General features: G+C 44.4%; 1 protein-coding gene across 1 annotated transcript in view; it reads left to right on the top strand.

Annotated features, from left to right (window-relative positions):
* LOC135215566 (RING-type E3 ubiquitin-protein ligase PPIL2-like) overlaps positions 1 to 20,579 on the top strand; it is a 233,628-nt gene that overhangs the window by 170,263 nt on the left and 42,786 nt on the right. Inside the window, exon 10 of the mRNA XM_064250426.1 lies at positions 8,500 to 8,654. Coding sequence (XP_064106496.1) covers positions 8,500 to 8,654 — 155 coding nt within the window. The remainder of the gene's footprint in view (positions 1 to 8,499; positions 8,655 to 20,579) is intronic.

The following is a 20,579-nucleotide window of genomic DNA, read 5'->3' as shown; positions in this document are numbered from 1 at the left end:
CGAGCTGGCAAGGGATCTGTTGATCTGGACGGAGGAAAGAGGGATACGGCTCCTGACGAGGTTCGTTCAAGGAGGGAGAAACATAAGAGCGGACAGATTGAGCAGAAAGAACCAGGTCCTTCCAACAGAATGGACCCTTCATTCACAAGTCTGCCAGCAACTATGGTCTCTTTGGGGGAAGCCTCAAGTAGACCTATTTGCAACGTTCCTCTCCAGAAGGATTGAGAACTTTTGCTCGTTGGGGGACGATCCCAGAGCCCTGTTGATCGATGCCATGCTCATGAACTGGACGGGCATAGACTCGTATGTTTTTCCCCCATTCAAGATGCTGGGGGAAGTAATGAGGAAGTTTGTGTCCTCGGAAGGAATGAGGATGACATTGATCGCTCCCTATTGGCCTGCAAGAGAATGGTTCACAGAGGTACAGGAATGGATAGTGGACTTCCCCAGATCTCTTCCCATAAGGACAGATGTGCTCAAACAACCCCACTTCGAGAGGTACCACAAAAACATCCACGTTCTCGCCCTGACTGCCTTTCGACTATCGAAAGACTGGTCAGAGCGAGAGGCTTTTCTCGCAAAGCTGCAAAAGCAATTGCTAGAGCAAGAAGGTCCTCAACCATGCGGATATACCAATCAAAGTGGGAAGTTTTCCGTAGATGGTGCAAGGCGAAGAAGCTGTCCTCCTCCGATACCTCTGTGACCGAAATTGCTGATTTTCTTTTATATTTACGAGAAGAATCTCAGCTAGCAGTGTCAACCATTAAAGGTTATAGAAGCATGTTGTCTGCTGTGTTCAGGAATAGGGGCCTGAACATAGAGAATGACAAAGATCTGCATGATTTAATTAGATCATTTGAGACGACAAAATCAAGAACTTTTTTCACCCCTAGTTGGAACCTAGATGTGGTTCTCAGATATCTAATGTCAGAGAGATTCGAACCTCTCGATAAAGCGTCTTTCAGAGACATAACAAGAAAATGTATTTTCCTAATAGCTCTCTCTACTGCAAAAAGAGTGAGTGAGTTGCAAGCTCTAGACTCGAGAGTGGGTTTTAAGGGGGACTCGGCTGTATTGTCTTTCAGGCCTTTGTTTTTAGCTAAAAACGAAAATCCCTCAAGACCTTGGCCTAGGACTTTTGAAGTAAAAGGGCTTTCTCAATTAGTGGGAAATGAGATGGAAAGAACATTATGCCCTGTTAGAGTTTTGAAGTTTTACTTGCAGAAGAAGAAGCAGTTGCAGGGCTGCAATCAAAGCCTCTGGTGTGCTGTTAAAGACCCGAGAAGATCAATGTCAAAAAATGCTTTAGCTTTTTTTGTTAGAAATATTATAACTGAAGCTCACATGAGTTGTGATAGTGATTCATATAAGACATTAAGGGTTAAAGCACACGAGGTACGTGCAGTTGCTACATCGTTATCGTTCAACAAGAACATGTCGATGAAGAACATCTTAGCAGCCACGTATTGGAGGTGTAACTCAGTGTTTGCCTCACATTACTTAAAAGATGTGAGGGTAACATACGAGAAATGCTTCGCTCTGGGACCTTATGTATCAGCGGATACAGTGCTGGGGAAAGGAGAGAAGACTGATCCTTAAATTTGTTTTTTGTCCTTATATTTTATATAGTGTGATTTTAAAATAATTTGGTGTTGTTTTTAGGTTGTTTGAAAGGTGTTTGGGGATAACGCCTTTCAATCGTAAATACTAATCCACGGTTAGGATCGGGTGATCGGGATCAGTGTTGTACTCCTTTGTATGCCAATAGGCATAGGTATATTGTCATGTAAGTGGATAGGACCCCAGTGACAATTGCCATCAGGTTCTGTTGAGTAAGTGGATAAGACCCCATTGGCAGTCCTTTCAAGATTTCTCAGCCATAGGGCACACCCTCGCTGAAGCTTTTGAGGCGAAGCAGACTTCTAAGCATAAGCTATGAAATCTTCTGCCTAAACAGGTAGGAACCAGGGTATTGTTAATCAACTTTTATTACCTACAACATATGTTGTTTACCTGTCCGGTCAGTAATTAGCTGTCTCTTACCCTCCGCCAAAGGGACAGGGAAGTTGAACATATGAAAATGATATTGTTATTGTACAATAAAGTTTCATACATACTTACCTGGCAGATATATACTTAGCTATAGACTCCGTCGTCCCCGACAGAAATTCAAATTTCGCGGCACACACTACAGGTAGGTCAGGTGATCTACCCGCCTGCCGCTGGGTGGCAGGAGTAGGAACCATTACCATTCTTGAGCCAGATTTTCTCTTCCACTTGTCTCCTGAGGGGAGGCTGGGTGGGCCATACAATCGTATATATCTGCCAGGTAAGTATGTATGAAACTTTATTGTACAATAACAATATCATTTTTGTCATCTGTTGGATGGTTGATTCACTTTCTTGTGATTGCGTGAAGTATTGTATTCCTTGTGGCTGTTTCATTTAGTTTAGCGTATTTGATTCAATTTTTGCTGCCATGTCAGACTCTAGTTCTTCTGGATTTAGGTTTTGCGCCGAAGGGTGCAGAACTAGGCTAGTTAAGAAGATCTATGATTCGCATTCTAGATGTGTTAAATGTCAGGGTCAGGAGTGTAACAGAGAGTTAACGTGTCCTGAGTGTCAGGGATGGGATGATGATAAATGGAGGGTGTGCATTTCTCATGTAGAGAAAGTAGTTAAAGATAGGAAGAGAAAGACAGCTCTTAGAGCTGAAGGTAAGGCTAGTATAGCTTCTTCGCCTTCTCCTAGAATGGCAGAGGCTCTTGCTCCTCTTTCTTTTCTTCCTTCGAGAACTATTTCTCCAATCCTAAGTCATCCGACTCCTTTGCCTTCTACTCATGTGACAGCTTCCCATGTTGCTTTTACTGACACTATTGCCAGCCTCAAATCAAGGTTCAAGAGGAAATTTGATTTTCTTGCTAATAGTACTTAATAGAATTAGAATTGTCTATGAGATCTTTTATGGAAAGATTGGTGAGTCTTATGAATATGCCAAGTGTTAGTGCAGTGCAATTTGAGGGGGTGGCTGTCCGTCCCGCCAGTTCTCCTAGACAAAGGTCACTGTCCTGCTCCCCTGCCTCGGGGAGAAGACATACTGGAGATCCAAGGGAGACTAGTGGTGCTAGCTCAGATTTTGATCGAATGCAGCTGGAAAGGCATATATGTACTTTAGTGCCCAGTTGCCTTCAGATTCCAGTGGTTCATCGCCTCCCAGATCATGTCGATGATGTAATTCTTTGACCTCCCGACCTCTGAAGAGGCATTCTACAGTCTATGTTTATCCTACGCCAGTCAAGAGATCTAGAGAGTAGGATTCCAGTCCTCACATTTCTTGCAGTAATGCTTTTTCGACTCCTCACACTCCATGTTCAACTCATGACTCCGCTGATGCGACTGATGAGCGACAGCTGTTGGAGCTGTCTAGATGTTTGGTACAAGTTCAGTCTATGCAACATGCTTTGACACTGCGTTGGACCCTTCAACCTATCGCTCGAAGATGACTTCTTTGACTCTTCGTTCGACATTTTCTCCTGTCCATCCTGCCCAGTCACAACAGGAGGATGCATCTTTGGCTCCTCTTCATCAACATTTTGAAGATTTATTGTTTTTTTTGAAGGGAAAGACACTACCTGCCATGAGTGAGGATCTCTCTCTGTCGCCAGTGTTATCGGAGGATGAGGAGCAAGACAGTATTGCACCTACTTCTGCTTATTTGTTGCTCTTAAGGTTCCCTCTGGAGACCTTCTCAGATTTCTTCGCTCCAGCCTTGATTTTCTTATGATAAAGAAATCGACTGACGGCTGTCTACCCAAGTGAGTTCTTTCCTCTGCCTCTAAGAGGTCACTTCATCATGTTAATGAGTGACTTGCAAGTAAGTGCGAGCAGGACAAAGCGTCCTTTGCCTTTCCACCTTCGAAGCTCCTCAAAAAGCGTTATTGCTTTTACTCCATCGGGGAAGCACCTTTTTTGGGAGTGTCTGCCTCCTCTCAGGGGGACTTCTCCGGCCTTGTAGATGCAGCTTACCGGTCTGTGTTTTTCCCTACCAAGGTCTTTATTTACGCTCCAGAACTGGATCGTCTAGTTCGCAATGTATTCAAGGTCCTGGAGATATTTAGCGTTCGCAACCAAAGGTGTAATGGCAACAGACAAGTTGGTGCTTTTGCTTTCTCCACTTAACAAGACACACCTGTTTCCTTAAGAAGCAGTTAAAGATATTCTTTCTGCACTGCAGAAAATGTCAACTACTGACTTACTGGCTCAGTCAACTAAATGCCCTAAACCTTCGACTTCTACGCCTGCCAAGTCCTTCTCTCCTCTACAGCAACAACCCTTTTGTTGGGGAAAGTTTCATCCTTTTGTCAGGCCAAGCAACAATTTTCGTCCATCATCCAATTCTGGATCGAAACCCGCAGCTAAGCCCTCTTTCGAGTGATTTTTTGGTCCTTTGCACACTTGTAGGTGCCAGACTACATCATTTTTGGAAGGAATGCAGTTGCAGTGGTGCGGAAGTACCTGCGTTTTGTCTTTCAGAACAAAGTTTTCCAGTTTTGGGTGCTGTGGTTCCGACTGTTGATGGCACCTCAAGTGTTCACCCAGGTTTTGGACCCCTAGAACAGTGGCTGCACCTGTTGGGACTCAATAAATCTCTTTATCTTGATGACTGGCTTCTCTGCACCTCTTCGGAAAATCAGAGTGTGAAGGTCCTGAGGAGGAGGACCCTCTGCCTACCACAGTCATTAAGCATAGATATAAATGTGCCAAAATCACAGTTGACTCTGTCTGAGAGCATTCTCTATTTGGGGATGACTCTGAATACTCTTAACTTTTTGGGCTTTTCTATCCCCAAAGAGAGTGGAGTTGTATCTCCTGACAGTTTGGGAGTTCCTCTCCCATTTGTCTTGTTCGGAGTACAGTGGATGAGCCTGCTAGGGACTCTTTCTTCAGTAGAGCAGTTCGTGAAGTTGGGAAGGCTTGACATGAGGACACTGCCGTTCTTCCTCAAGGTGAGCTGTTGCATGGAAACCCAACCCAATTCAACAGTTTTTCCAATCAAGGAGGATCTTGCTTGGTGGCTTTTGAGGGAAAGATTTCAAGAAGGAGTCTTCCTTCATTCTTTGCACCCACCCCCGCTTACAGTTTTACTCAGACGCTTCAGATGTAGGTTGGTGAGCATTGTTAGAGGACCTGAAGGTGTCAGGGGTTTGGACTGAAGCCCCAGAAGTCCCTGCATATCAGTGTCAAGAAGCTACTAGCAATTTACCTGGGCCTTCAGGGATTTGTACATCTGGTGTTGGGTTGGGTTCATACATCTAGTGTTGGGCTGGGTAATTGCAGCACTTTCGGACAACTCCACAGCCTTGTCCTATGTTCAGAAGCAAGGGGGGGGACATGCTCCCTCATACTGCTAAGATGGGTTGTCAAGTCATCAGAATGGATCGCTATGTCTAAGAACAATCGTCTCCAGATGCTCTGCTCCTCAGTCCCAGATCCCCAGTCTTGGTCGGTCAGTGTGATTCTGTTGGACTTGTTGGGGCTGCATGCTTACACCTTCCTTCCCTTCGGGATGATCAAGGAAGTCCTGAACAAAGTCAGGTCACATTAGAATGTTTATCTGACCTTAGTAGCACCATTCTGGCTGAGGAGGGAGTGGTTCCCAGATCCTCTTCGGATGTTAATAGACTTTCTGAGGCCCCTTCCTCAAAAGAAGTCTGCTCAGACAACCTCATTTCCAGCAATACCATCAAGGGTTGTCCACTCTTGTACTAACAGGCTTCAGACTGTCAGGAACCTTGTTAGAGCAAAAGGCTTTTTGAGCAGAGCTGCAGAAGCTATTGCACAATGCAGACGCACCTCTTCTGACAAGGTGTAACAGGCAAAGTGGAACATCCTCCGAAGATGATATAAGCAAGCTGAAGTCTCTTCTTCTGAGACCTCTGTAAGTTAGTTAGTAGACTTCATTCTCTTTTTGAGGCCCACAAGAAGGTTGTCTCCTTTGACTATTAGAGGATATAGGGCCATGTTGAACTCAGTTTTTAAACATAGGGGTCTTGATCTGTCCTCAAACTGTGATCTTTTGGATCAAATTCGATCTTTTGAAACCTTAAAAGTTTGGAAGGACTGTGTAACATGTCACTTGGATGTCATCCTGAAGAGACTTTACAGCACACCTTATGAACCTCTTCACTCAGACTCATTGAAGAACTTAACGAAGATGACTGTTTGTAGCAGCTCTAGCATCTGTGAAATATGTGAGTGAAATATGTACATACCACTGACAAGAGAGTGGGATTTGCTCAGGGAGACGCTGTCTGTTTTCTTGCACTTCATTTTCTTGAAAAGAATGAGAATCCTTTGGATCCTTGGCCTTGCTCCTTCATCCTTAGGAACCTCATGGACATTCTCAGACTGGATTAGGAGAGACTTCTCTGATCTGTAAGGGCTTTTGAGGTACTACCTACATAGGAAAGATAAAATAAGAGGGCCTTCTCTGCAACTCTGGTGTTCTTTCAAAGATCCATCTTGCTCTGTGTCATAGAATCCTCTTTTGTATTTCTTGAGGACTTTGACAATCGAGGCCCATTTTCAAGCCAAAGAGGAAACCTTTCCTCTTTTGAAAATGAAAGCTTATAAAGTGAGAGCTGTCGCCACCGCACTCACTTTTCGTCATAATCTGTCTTTGACTGCCATTCTCCAATCAACGTTTTGGAGATCAAAATCAGTGTTGGCGACGCATTACTTAAAGGAAGTAGAGACAGGCCTATATCCAATGCTGGCATGGTGCTAGGAGAGGCAATATCTATTTTTTCACCGTGTATGAAGGTTGTATTAGTCCTTGAAAAGTCTGGGGATACTTGGTATCTAGAGTACAGTCAATTTTAGTATATATATATATCTTGCTGAGTCTTTACGACTATATGGCACTCTTTTAAACAAATTAAACGAACAGGCAACCCTCTTACCTTTCGTTGCTAGTTATCCTTCTGCAAGAGCTAAAATTGCAAGCTGGGCTAATGAATCCTCGTAGATACAAAAATATACTTTTATTTCCCAAATTAGCTAAACATTAAATGGAACAAAATGAATATAAAATGGAGTAAATAAAAGAACTAAGTCTGACCCTCAGAAGACCGTAAACTGTCATTCTACTCTCCTGAACTAGATTAAGTAATCATCCCCTAAATCTCACAGTCTGATTAATTATGCATTTAAATGGTCAAAGTCTTTTAGAGAACCCATTCTCTATATTAATGCCATGAACCCATCTGAAATAAAGAGACATATTTATTATATCACTCCAACATGTAAAAGATAATTAAATGAATGTGTACACACTACACTTCTCTCTCTCTTTCAAAGGGTAACTTTTCCAAAGTCTTAATATTACACTACCTTGTGATGGGTGTGCCCTCGAGTCTGCTCCAAATGTGTTCTGTACCACAAAACCGGTAATCGAAAAATGTGCCCTCTTCTTTGGCACCTCGTACTGTTGGACCCCTTACATTACATGTCATGAACACACACACGGACACACCTTTTGGAATGACATAGCAACCAAGCGCGACCGCACCCAGTCGTGTGATCTCCGAAGGGGTCGTCAAACTCATATCGCATGGTCACCAATTCTGATCGTTCTTTCATGTCAGCATTCTTCGAGGAAGCAAGTGCTTGTCGCTAAGCCCTCCTGTCACTAAGCGGAAAAAGCTGAGATTAACAATTCACTATCACACCTATTTTTTAAGATATAGGGTGTTGGTGTAGGTGACAATTTATTGATGGCTAATTGTAATCTGATTCTTCCCCAGGGCAAGGGCATGATTTCTTTTTTGTTCTTTGATAAGTCAGCGGTAGGACCCATGACTTCAAAGAACATCCCACTGATGTAGAGGCGACCCATGGTCTTGCTACCACTCTCTACTGATTAAGATAAGCGCCAACCTGAGGCAGTACTCACCTGCAGCGGCTTGCTTACAAGGTAAGGTATGACAAGCATGTTACTAATGCTACCACATATTGTCTTATTAAGACACTAGAACAAAAATAATATTTTTTTATTTAATAATATTATTTTTTGTTCTATGCTACTTATCAAAAGCAATTACATAATCAAAGCCCTCCCTCTTCCCCACAGATGGAGTTTGCGTCCAAAATCGAGTTGAGAGATGCAGTACGTATGTTAATACCTGGAGTCCAGAAGTGGGCTGATACATGTCACCTACACTAGTGATGGTAGCGCCACCACAAAATTTGAATTTTGGTCTGCTGTTGTAGGGAACTTACAGCTATGTAATTGCTTGGTAAATGTAGAACAAAGCATACATTTTATTATAAAAATATTTTTATTTTAAATGTCTTCCCATAGAATAATAAATAATTAAGGAGAAAGGTTAGCTTCTTTTTAAATCCCTTTGCAAAGTTACTGAAATATGTAGATAACAAATTAGAATTAAGAGTATTGTGGATTAAGATGCCTAATAAGGTTATGATAAATCTTTACAGCTTGCTGAGGAAAGGAGACTGGACATGGAGAAACGTAAAGCTGAGGAGGATGAGCTGAAGAACCACAAACGTCCCAAAGTTAAAGATGATGATAAACTAAAAGTTTTTCGCTCTGGAGTTGGAAAATTTCTTGATCTGTCAAGAGCATCTGTCTCGTAAGTTGAAGTGTTAAAGGTTGTTTTGCTTGTTGTATCCAATTACAGTATATTACTATTATCATATTGTTACTGTATTACAGATAAACATTGTCATGTACATCATGTGCATTTGATATTGTTTACATTCTCAAATCTTGGCTGATTTGAGTATTATCGATATCTTTATTGCCATTATATGTTAGAAGAGATATTAATCGGAGAATTATATTACTCCATTGTATAAGCAATTTCTCCAGTTCTGAACATCTCTTAACCGTGCTGTTATTCGTTTTATTCAGCCGTGGCTATAATCTGAAGCATTAATTTACTTGTATTCTATCTTGAGATCTCCATTGCATGAGGGATAAACAAAAATGTATTTTTATACATTCAACTTACCTGTCAGATATATACTTAGCTATTTGACTCCGTCGTCCGACAGAAATTCGAATTTCGCGCACACGCTACCAGTAGGTCAGGTGATCTACTTACCTGCCGCTGGGTGGCAGGACTAGGAACCATTCCCATGTTCTATCATATTTTTTCTGTCGGCCATACTGGCAACATCGTTGTGGGTATCTCCGGCTGGATTCGTATTTTGCATCGCAATTGATCTTCGTTTGGACTTCTCGGTGACGTATTTGCATTGATTGTACTGCATACGCGATTGTGGACCGTTTATTGGATTTGATTTGGATTGTTCAACATGATGTCTGATTCTGGAAGTGTGGTGAGAATGTGTGTGAATTGGGGGTGTAAAGTTAGGATGCCGAAGGCATCGGTTGATCCTCATACTATTTAGTGCGGAAGAATGGAAATCACTAACTTCATATTTGAAGAAGTTGGAAAGAGACAGGGTGAGGAGGTCTTCTTCCAAAGCCTTGCCTAGTTCTGTATCTAGGGGGGTTATCAGTAATGTTATACCCTCTTCTCCTTTTACTGCCCCATCTAATGTAGTTTCTGCTCCTTTAATAGAACCAACAGATTCGGCATCAGAGATTGCTAATCTAAAAGCCGCCCTTCGAAAAATGGAAACCAAAATGGCGGCCATTGAAGGTAAGCAGTGTGAGTTAAGTGCTGTGGATAGTGATATAAGTGTCCCCAGTGCTGTGGAGGGGGCGTCTGATTGTCTCCACAATGCTCCCAGGCCTAGACCTCTTTCAAGCTCCCAAGCCCAGAGGAGAAGGAATGTCAAAAGCTGTAAGGAGGTTGTGGAGGATCCCCAACAGTCAGACGTCCCTTCGGCTTTTTCTGTTTCGCCACAGAATGCCAGAGAACGCTACAGAAAAAGCGTTCTTCGAGAGTGTTTCTCCTCTTCAGAGAATTCTTCTCCTAAAAGAGGTTGGAGATCGGCGGATCTTTCTCGCCCCCTGAAAAGATGTTGGGATGAGCCCAGGATTACATTGAGTCCTGAACGTTTTCAAGAGGATGATCCTACGGTAATTAAGAAGGCAAAGATTGTGCTCCCTTCCCCCACAGACATGTGGGAACCGGTAAAAGACCGATCTTCTAGTCCTCTGGTGGACAAGAATGTGGAAACGAATAGAATCCTTCGTACCATGCAGGATTCCATCACTTCTCTTGTGGGAGTTCTTTCAAGAGACCCTCCTAGAAGGAAAGACGCTTTCCTGCCTATAAAGAAGTCTAGGCTGTCGAGGGGTCAGACTCGCCATCAAGATTTGTCATCTTCGGACTTGGAATCGGATTCGTCAGCCTTACATAGACCGAGCAAGATCCATTCTCCTGTCAGGCGCAAGGCGCCAGCCAGGCGCGAGTCTCCAGTCAGACGTGAGACGCCAGCCAGGCGTGAAGCGTTAGCCAGGCGCGAGGCGCCAACCAGGCGCGAGGCGCCAACCAGGCGCGAAGAGCCTACCAGGCGCGAGACGCCAGACAAGAGCGGCGAGCTTTCTAAGTGCGAAGCGCCAGCCAAGCGTGAAGCACCAGCCAGACGCGAAATGCTAGCCAGGCGCGAAGAGTTTAAAAGGCGCGAGTCGCCAGACAGGCGCATCGAGCCTTCCAAGCGCGAGACGTCAGCCAGGCACGTGACGCCAGTTTGGCGCGAGGCGCCAAACAGGCGCGAGGCGCCAAACAGGCGCGAGGATCCTGTCAGGCGCGAGACGCCAGCCAGACGCGTGACACCTCCCAGGAGCGAGGCGCCAGCCAGGTGCGAGGATACTGCTCGGCACGAGACGTTAGCCAGGCGCGTGACGCCAGTTTTGCGCGAGGCGCCATCCTGGCGCGAGGATCCTGACAGGCGCGAGACGCCAGCCAGACGCGTGACGCCTCCAAGGAATGAGGCACCAGCCAGGCGCGAGCAGCCTACCAAGCGCGAGGCGCCGACTAGGCGTGAGCCAGTCAGGCGTGAAGCGTCTACTTGTTGTAAGGACGTTGACGTACTTAGTCTTTCCCCTACTAGAAGTATTTCTCCTAGAGAGCCTACTTCTCATGATAGAGAATCGATCAGGAGAGAGCGATCCCCGTCTAACCTTGGCCTTGAAGAGGTTTCTGAAGAAGAAGTCTCTACCAATGAGGGACTTTCTAATTACAAAGTCTTAGCCTCGTTACTTCTCAAGGAATTTGGGGACTCTCTTAGTCCTGCTGCTCCTCCTTCACCGAGATCGCTGTTTTCGAGTACGAAAACGCCGAAATCCTCTGCTTTCTTAAAGATGAAGCCTGCGATTTCAATGAGAAAGGCCCTCCAGTCTTTGGATTCCTGGCTTTTATCGAAGAAGGAGACTCTGAGAACAGTTTATTGCTCTCCTCCCTCCAAGCTGACAGGGAGGAGAGGAATATGGTATAAGACGGAAGAAGCTATGGGCTTGATGCTCCCCTCTTCTGCGGATTCAGATTTCTCTAGCTTAGTAGAGTCAGTTAGAAGACAGTCTCTAAATTCTGCAAAGGCGTCTTGGAGTATGTCTGAATTAGATCAGCACCTTAAGGGAATATTCCACGTATTAGAAGTTTTTAACTTCTTGGATTGGTCCCTTGGGGTGCTGGCTAAAAAGACGAGTGAGCCAGATTTTCTTGATCCGGAAACCTTACACAGTGTCCTATCTTGTATGGATAAGGCTGTGCAAGATGGTTCTGGTGAGTTAGCTGCCCTGTTCGGATCGGGAGTGGTAAAGAAAAGATCTCTTTACAGTTCCTTTCTGACAAAAGGAGTTTCTCCTTCACAGAGGTCTGCCCTGCTTTTCGCACCTCTGTCAGAGCATCTGTTTCCTTCACCTTTAGTAAAGGATATTTCGAGATCCCTTTTCGGAAAAGGCAACGCAGGATCTTCTAGTGCAATCCACGAAGAAGAATAGACCTGCAATTCCTATTCAGAAGAAGGTTTCTCGTACTCCAGTGGTGCCCTTTCGTGGAGCGTCCTCGACTCGACCTACTACGAAGAGAAAGCCCTTCGACAAGCGAGGAAGGTCTTCCTTCCGCTCTTTTAAAAAGAGCAAGTAGCAGCCATGTCCTCCAAGCACAGGTAGGGGCCAGACTTCAACACTTTGTGGAGGCCTGGTCCTTAAGAGAAGCAGATCCCTGGACTCTGTCTGTTCTACAGAAGGGTTACATCATTCTCTTCGTAGACAGACCTCCTTTAGCAACATCTCCGAAGGATTTGTCGACGAGATACAAGGACCTTGGACTGAGAGACTCTCCTGCAGACAGTGGTGTCGATGAGGGACAAGAATGCAATAGAGTTAGTGCGGGATCCATTCTCCCCGGGGTTTTACAACTGCCTTTTCTTAGTACCAAAGGTTTCGGGGGGATGGAGACCCGTTCTGGATGTAAGCATCCTGAACCGGTACGTGGAGAAAAAGAAGTTCTCCATGGAAACTTCAGCTTCGGTTCTGTCAGCCCTACGTCAGGGAGATTGGATGGTCTCCCTGGACCTTCAGGATGCTTACTTTCACGTTCCGATTCACCCATCGTCAAGAAAATACCTCAGATTTGTAGTAAAAGGACAAATCTTCCAGTTCAGGGCCTTGTGCTTCGGCCTATCAACTGCTCCTCAGGTATTTACGTATCTGATGAGGAACATGGCCAAATGGCTTCATTTAGAAGGGATCAACATCTCTATGTATCTCGACGATTGGCTAATCCGGGCCAAGTCGGAGAAACTATGTTTGGAGGACCTACAGACTACTTTGAACCTGACAAGGACGTTAGGATTACTCGTGAACCTCGAGAAATCTCAGATGGTCCCCAGCCAGAACTTAGTTTATTTGGGGATTCGGATGGATTCTCGGGGTTTTCGGGCTTTTCCTTCCCAGGAAAGAATTGCTCGGGGCTTACAGAAAGTCTCGAGCTTCCTAGAGAAAGAACGGAGTTCAGTGAGGGAATGGTTAAGCCTTCTGGGAACCCTTTCCTCACTAAAACAGTTCATTTCTCTAGGAAGACTCCACCTACGCCCTCTTCAGTTCTTCTTAAGAAGAATTTGGAGTTGGAAGAACGGGCAACTTTCAGACACTTTCGGAATTCCTCTGGAAGTGAAGAATCATCTAAAGTGGTGGCTGATACCCTTGGAAAAGAACGAGGGCTTGTCTCTAGAGTTTCGGAACCCAAACCTAATCTTGTTCTCAGACGCTTCAGAGAAGGGATGGGGAGCGACTCTAGGGACAAAAGAAGTATCAGGCCAATGGAGGAAGGATCAACAAGACTGGCATATAAACTCCAAAGAACTTTTTGCTGTTCTCCTAGCCCTAAAAGCCTTCGAAACAGAAGTAATAGGTCAAGTGGTACAGGTCAACGCGGACAACACCACAGCGTTGGCCTATATCAGGAAACAAGGGGGGACTCACTCTTTTTCTCTGTTCCAGATAACAAAAGAGCTGTTATATTGGACGAAAGACAAGAATGTGACTCTCTTCACAAGATTCGTGAAAGGAGAGAAAAATGTCAGAGCAGACAGGCTAAGCAGGTTAAACCAAGTGCTCCCCACAGAGTGGACCCTTCACATTCAGGTTTGTCAAGCTCTGTGGTCCCTGTGGGGCAGTCCTCAAATAGACCTATTTGCCATCTTCCTATTCAGAAGGATAGAGAACTTCTGCTCCTTAGTGGAAGACCCGAGAGCTATAGCGGTGGATGCCATGCTACTGGACTGGGCAGGCCTAGATGCCTACGCCTTTCCCCCCTTCAAAATGTGAGGAGTGGTTTTAAAAAAGTTTGTGGCGTCAAAAGGGATGAGACTAACACTCGTCGCCCCCTTTTGGCCGTCTCAAGATTGGTTCACAGAGGTACAGGAATGGACGGTGGACTTCCCAAGATCTCTTCCACACAGGAGAGATCTTCTCAAACAACCCCATTTCGAGAGGTACCATCAAAACCTCCCCGCTCTCGCTCTGACTGCCTTTCGACTATCGAAAGACTTGTCAGAGCGAGAGGCTTTTCAAGCAAAGCTTCGAAAGCAATTGCTAGGGCCCGAAGATCCTCAACTATTCGGGTCTACCAATCCAAATGGGATGTTTTCAGAAGATGGTGTAAGAAGAATAAACTGTCCTCCTCCGATACCTCTGTGACCAACATTGCTGATTTTTTTATTTTCCTTAGGGAGGAATCTCAATTATCAGTTTCAACCATTAAGGGTTATCGGAGTATGCTCTCTGCTGTTTTTCGAAACAGAGGTTTGAAGATAGCAGAAGATAAGGATCTCCACGACCTTATTAGATCATTTGAAACCTCAAAAACCATTTCTCCTCGTACTCCGAAGTGGAACTTGGATGTTGTTCTAAAATTCCTGTCGTCAAATAGTTTTGAGCCTCCTCACAACGCGTCGTTTAGAGATCTAACGAGAAAATGTATTTTCTTGTTGTCCATAGTGACTGCGAAAAGAATTAGTGAAATACACGCTCTAGATTCTCGAGTAGGATTTAAGCGTGATGCGGCAATTTGTTCTTTCCAGACTGTTTCTGGCCAAGAACGAGAACCCTTTAAAACCCTGGCCAAAGAGTTTTGAAGTTAAAGGACTTCCAAATCTCGCAGGAGAGGAATTGGAAAGATCATTATGTCCAGTTAGAGCCCTGAAGTTTTATCTAAAGAAGAAGAACGAACTCAGGGGATGTAAACAAAGCCTGTGTTGTGCAGTTCGGGATCCTAGTAGACCCATGTCAAAAAATGCGTTAGCATTTTTTGTTAGGAGCATTATTACTGATGCCCATAGTAACTGCACTGAGGACTTTTTTCAGGACTATCCGAGCGAAGGCTCATGAGGTTAGAGCTGTGGCCACTTCATTAGCTTTTCATAAGAACATGTCTTTAAAAGACATTATGGATACGACTTACTGGAGGTGTGATTCAGTTTTCGCATCGCACTACCTTAAGGACGTTAAAGTGACATATGAAAAGTGTTTCTCTCTGGGTCCTTTTGTATCAGCGGATACAGTGCTGGGGCTGGGAACACAACGATCCTTAGAAAATTTTGATTTGGTATTTTAATTTTTTATGGTACATAGATCTACCTTGTGAGACGGGTTGTTGGTTTTCTGCTGACTAGAATGCTTGTTGTCGCACGGGCATCCTTGCTTGGGTCAGTAGGGAATCAAGAGACGTCTTACTGGCTAGATTGTACAAAAATTTTTTAAATTTATTTTTGTACTTTTAAGTGTACGAATGTTTGTGGTTCGAGTTTGTGGTTGTTTGCAAGGAGTTAGGGGATAACTTCTTGCAATCTTAGAACTAACATGGTTAGGTTAAGGTGATCGGGATCGGTGTTGTGCTCCTTGTATAAGGTTCTTGTCAAGTAAGTGGATAAGCACCCATTGACATAGTCCTTCCAGGCTCTGCCGAGTAAGCGGATAAGACCCCTTTGGCAGACCTACAAGAACTCTTAGCCATAGATCAATATCTCGCTGAGGCTCTTGAGACTGACTTGTATTGTATTCATGAAGTCTTCAGTCTAAACAGGTAGGAACCAAGGTTTTATTTATTTATTACCTACAACGATTGTTGTGATTCCTGTTTGAATCTGTATTTAGCTGTCTCTGACCCACCTCCAATGGTGTGAATCAGCTAAGTATATCTGGGCAGGTAAGTTGAATGTATGAAAATGATATTGTTATGATACAATAAAGTTTTATACATACTTACCTGGCAGATATATACGATTTATACCCACCCTACCTCCCCTCAGGAGACAGGCGGTATAGAAAAAATATGATAGAACATGGGAATGGTTCCTAGTCCTGCCACCCAGCGGCAGGTAAGTAGATCACCTGACCTACCGGTAGCGTGTGTGCGAAATTCGAATTTCTGTCGGACGACGGAGTCAAATAGCTAAGTATATATCTGCCAGGTAAGTATGTATAAAACTTTATTGTATCATAACAATATCATTTTATTTTTAATTATGGAAGCCACCATTGAGAATCGGCAGGGTTTAACAATTTGACAATTTTAACAGAGCTCTTGAAAATGCTCGATAGTTATGGTAAATGACGTTAGCAGTCAGCTGGTTCTCGAGAGAGAGAGAGAGAGAGAGAGAGAGAGAGAGAGAGAGAGAGAGAGAGAGAGAGAGAGAGAGAGAGAGAGAGAGAGAGAGAGAGAGAGAGAACGAACCATTGCCTCGGTTAGGTTGTTACACTGATAGATATCTGCTTGCAAAGGTCGAATAATAGTTGTATTGAGAATGATGATAATTTTAATAAAAACTTGTTTTACTGTATGTAATCATATTGCATTTATTATCGTATTACAATATATGAACAGAGTGATGAAATGTGATTTGCATTCTAGTTTTGTTTACAGTCTTAAAATAATCAGCTGATCGTGTTTTACCGATATCATCACTGTCTTTAGTTGCCGAATGGAACTTAATTCAGAGATACATTCCTTTTGTAAATTATCAAAGTTGGGTTTAACAAAGCAGATTCTACATCATGTTTTTCATACTGATGTTGCCTAAAAGGGAAACCATAGTTTTGTTTTGTCGCCATTGTCAAACAACTGCTAATAAAAATACAATAATGAACAATAATTATCATACGCTATCGTTCATAAGAGTGAATTGTTCTGAACAGTTACAAACAGCTTTGTGTGCTGCCTCACGTGATGTTCACTGCATTTTTGTTATAAAAGCATGGGGAACGTAAAATTAATATTGTTATCCTAAATGTAATTATTACCATAATTACACTACTACTGAAGTTTCTAAAAGGTTACCAAAAGATAAAGGTTGCTGTTAGAGCAACCGTAACTTGATGTTTACATTTTCTCAGCTGGGATCGCATAGATAAAAGTTTGTTTCATTGATTTAGGATTATTCCTCAAATAGGCTATTTGTTATGAAGATATGCCAATAATATATAAGGTAAAAATGGTTTTATTACCTTCACTATCAGTTTATTTCATAATGTGAATCTTCAGGTTAGGCTATACCACCGAGGCCGAGGCTAGCCTACCAGTACACATCTTAGAATTCAAGGTTTTATTTTTAGAATTGTAGTATAAGACGACCCCCAATTTTTATGGATGAATTTTAGGATTTAAAGGTCATCTTATACATGGAAATATTTGGTAGTCCTACTTTTCCTAATTTTTTGAGAAGCTCTTACTGAAAAGTTTGAAAGCATTACAAAAAATCCTTCTCGTTCATATGCAGAACAAGCCTTCGGTCTTAGCAATAGGATATTTTTCCAAGTGCCAGCTGGTAACCAGTTAAAACAATCTGAGGTTGTAAAGCAAGGAATCTGTGAGATCTGGCAACGCTTGCACGTACGAGGTGAAAGCTGGTCAGGGAACGCACATCCTACTTTGTGACGCCCAGTCTTTTCTTAATTGCCTTGTGGAGTCTATGCTTGCGCTTTGCTCTCCTTCCAAGCCGGTTTTTTTTGCCCATGTTCTGTATTTTCAGTGTGTGGAGTGTGTGTGTATTTGTTGGTATGGCTTCCCTCGAGTCCTCACGGCCTTATCAATGCATGTGCCCCGGCATTCAGGGGTTCCCGTGCTCTAGGTTTTTGGCGTCGTCAGCTATGGATCCACATACAACTTGCAGTAGGTGCAGAGCTAATTTTTGTACGGTGAAGAATCCCTGCCAGGAATGTTGTGCCTGGCCTAAGTCACAGGGGGGATTGTTTAATAGGAAAAGGGAACATGCAGAGTTTTGACTCTTCCATCTTGGGAGGGGTTTTCTTCATCCCTGCTGGATGATTCGGCTGCTCCCTCTCCTTCGGTCACTCTCCTTGATGCTAACTCTGGTGTCCCTGTTTCTTCCATTGACTTGTCGATGGAAGTATTGGGAGTGCCACAGGGTGATTTTATGTGTAGTTTAGTCAGTCCCCTCTACCTCAGGTTCCAATTGTCTTCCTGGGAGAGAGGTGGCTGCCTCATCTCATTCCTTTATTTTGGATTCGGAGTCATCCAAAATGGCGGTGGTCCGGGTGTCTCCTTTTATGGGGTTCACCCTACTTGGAGGGTTTGTTGTTGCATTTTTGGAGACCCATCCCCCACCCCTGGTCCCCACTGCTCTTCTGCCTCCCCCGGACTCCTCTACGTTGGATCTTGCATGCAGCCCTCATGTAAAACATCACTTACGGTCCCTGGGTATCACTTTATCACCCCACCAGTGATGCCATCCACTACCTCTGGTCATAGGAAGGTCGTGACGTCAATCCTAGCACTCTCTCAAACTGTGATGTCAATTGAAGCAGCCGCTTATCCTCCAGCCGCTATGACGGCATCTCTTCCAGCTATGATGTTGTCATCCTCTCTCGCTGAGCCTTCAAGAATCTCTGTTCAGTCACGTTCTGGGTCACAAGACCTTGCTCGGTTGACGTCTCATGGACGTGTACTTGTCTCATCACATGGCCATGTACGCTGTTCCTCCTGTGAACATGTATATGCATTTGGCCTGATGTACGTGTACCTGATCATTTCACTGATGGTGTAAGTGATGCTTCACACGAGTCTATGCGGTTTGAGCCGAGATCGTTCTCTAGTGTCGTTGCTGGTTTAACGCTCAAGAGCCTTTGATAGCAGGGTCTTCGGATGTTAGAGGTGTCTCCCCTACCGTTAATATCCAGAAGGCTAGATACTCTAGCGAAACTTCATCAGTGTTGCTACAAAAGGAGGACCACACTGCCAAACCTTCTTCACATCGTCAGTCACCGTTGCTGGAGCAGGAGGGAGACAATCAAGAGTTTTTGTCTTCCTTTGCGGAGGTTGTTGATCTCATTCGTGGGTTCAACATGTAGGATGCAAGCTCAGTCTTCTATCATGCCTACATGCTTAGGAGCCTTGCTGGGTGCTAGTCAGGAGCCTAAGACTTCTTTTGAACTCCCTCTGCCGGGCCATGCTCAGCCCATCTTACAACAGGTGAACGCTTTGGTGTCGGATTGGGATGGCTCTCTAAGTTTGAAGGGGTCATCCAAGTTTCTTCCTCCTCTCATGCGACATAGAAAGTACTATTCAACTAATGCAGTTCATTTGATGCCTCTTCACCTTAATCCGGATGTGATTCGTCTCAAACTTGGTTTAACTTAAGAGCAAGTTAGATCGGTGGGTCCTTCCTTATCATCACAGGAAGCCTTATGTATGGAGACTATGTCGGCTTCCATCTTCCAGACGGTCTCATGGCTTGACTTATGGTCCACAGTGGTAGCCAAGATTGCTTCAGATAGGTCTGTAGAAGGGTTAGTGAGTGCTTCTCCTCTCGCTAGACTGTTGCAGTCAGGTAGTAAGGCATTTTCTTATTTGACCCATCTTAGTGCAAACTTATGGACCAACCTTCTACTAGCCAGGAGAGACGCAGCTTTGTCCAAGGTGGAGAACTCGGCGGACTCTGAGTCTTTATCGGCACTCAGGAGTGGGGATCTTCTGTATTCGCAGTTCCTGTTTCCAAGAAATGAATTAGAAAATGCGATTGACCGGCGACAGGTAGATATCAAGGACAGGATGGTCTATCAGGCAGTTTACAAGTCGGAGGCACGTTTACATTGCCTCCTCCTCCTCCTCCTCCTCAGAGACAGGTTCAAAGATCTTCACCTGTTGAGTCTACTAGGGGTTCTGCTTCGGTTAGGGTCCCTCAGTCCTCCTAGTCCTCCTCTCAGGCTAAGTCAAACAAGCAGCGTCCCTTTCAATCTTGCCCCTCTCCTTTGCCACGGGTAGGGGATGCCTGGCAGACCAGTGGGCCAAGTGGCGGGATTATGGAGCGGAAAAGTGGGTAGTAGATGTTCTGCAGGTGGGATATCTACTGCCAATTGACTTCTCCCCCCCCCCCCCCCCCCCCCCCTCCCCCCCCCCCCCCCCCCCCCCCCCCCCCCCCCCCTCTTGGACAGACCATTTTTCAGTCTGACATATTCTTACAATTCCCAAAATTTCTTAGCTCTTCATGAGGAAGTGTTGAAAATTCTGGACAATGGTGCTATAGAGGAAGTTATGCGTCATTGGACAATGGTGCGATAGAGGAAGTAATGCATCCTTCTTCAGGGTTTTACAGTCGCATTTTCCTGGTACCAAAAGTGACATGGCCAGTAATCGACTTTTCCAACTTGAATCATTTTGTCAAGAAGACAAGGTTCAAGATGGAGACGCCACAGACAGTGTTGGCAGCAGTGAGGGACAATGACTTTTTGCTGTCGATAGATCTAAAGGATGCTTACTTCCAGATCCCTGTTCATCCTTTGTCCAGAAAGTTTCTTCACTTCGCTCTCGGGTAGAAGATATTCCAATTCAAGGTCCTGTCCTTCAGGTTAACCACATCCCCTCAGGTGTTGTTCACAAGGGTCTTCTCCCTCGTCTCAACATGGGCTCATGCTCAAGGGATTCACACGTTGAAATACCTTGACGACTGCTGCTGCAGGACAGAGATCGTCTGCTTCAGTTTTGTCAAGAGTTAGGCACTGTAGTAAACCTAGAGAAGTCGAATCTCATTCCCAGCCAGAAAGTTTGTTATCAAGATGTGGTTATAGATACAGCATCGTTGAGGGTTTTTCCCACCGGTCCAGAGGTTGGAGAAGTTAC

The sequence above is a fragment of the Macrobrachium nipponense genome, chromosome 19 (genome assembly GCF_015104395.2).
Source record: "Macrobrachium nipponense isolate FS-2020 chromosome 19, ASM1510439v2, whole genome shotgun sequence".
Lineage (NCBI taxonomy): Eukaryota > Metazoa > Arthropoda > Malacostraca > Decapoda > Palaemonidae > Macrobrachium > Macrobrachium nipponense.
Note: the sequence above shows the minus strand (reverse complement) of the source record. Positions and strands in the feature narration are given on the sequence as shown.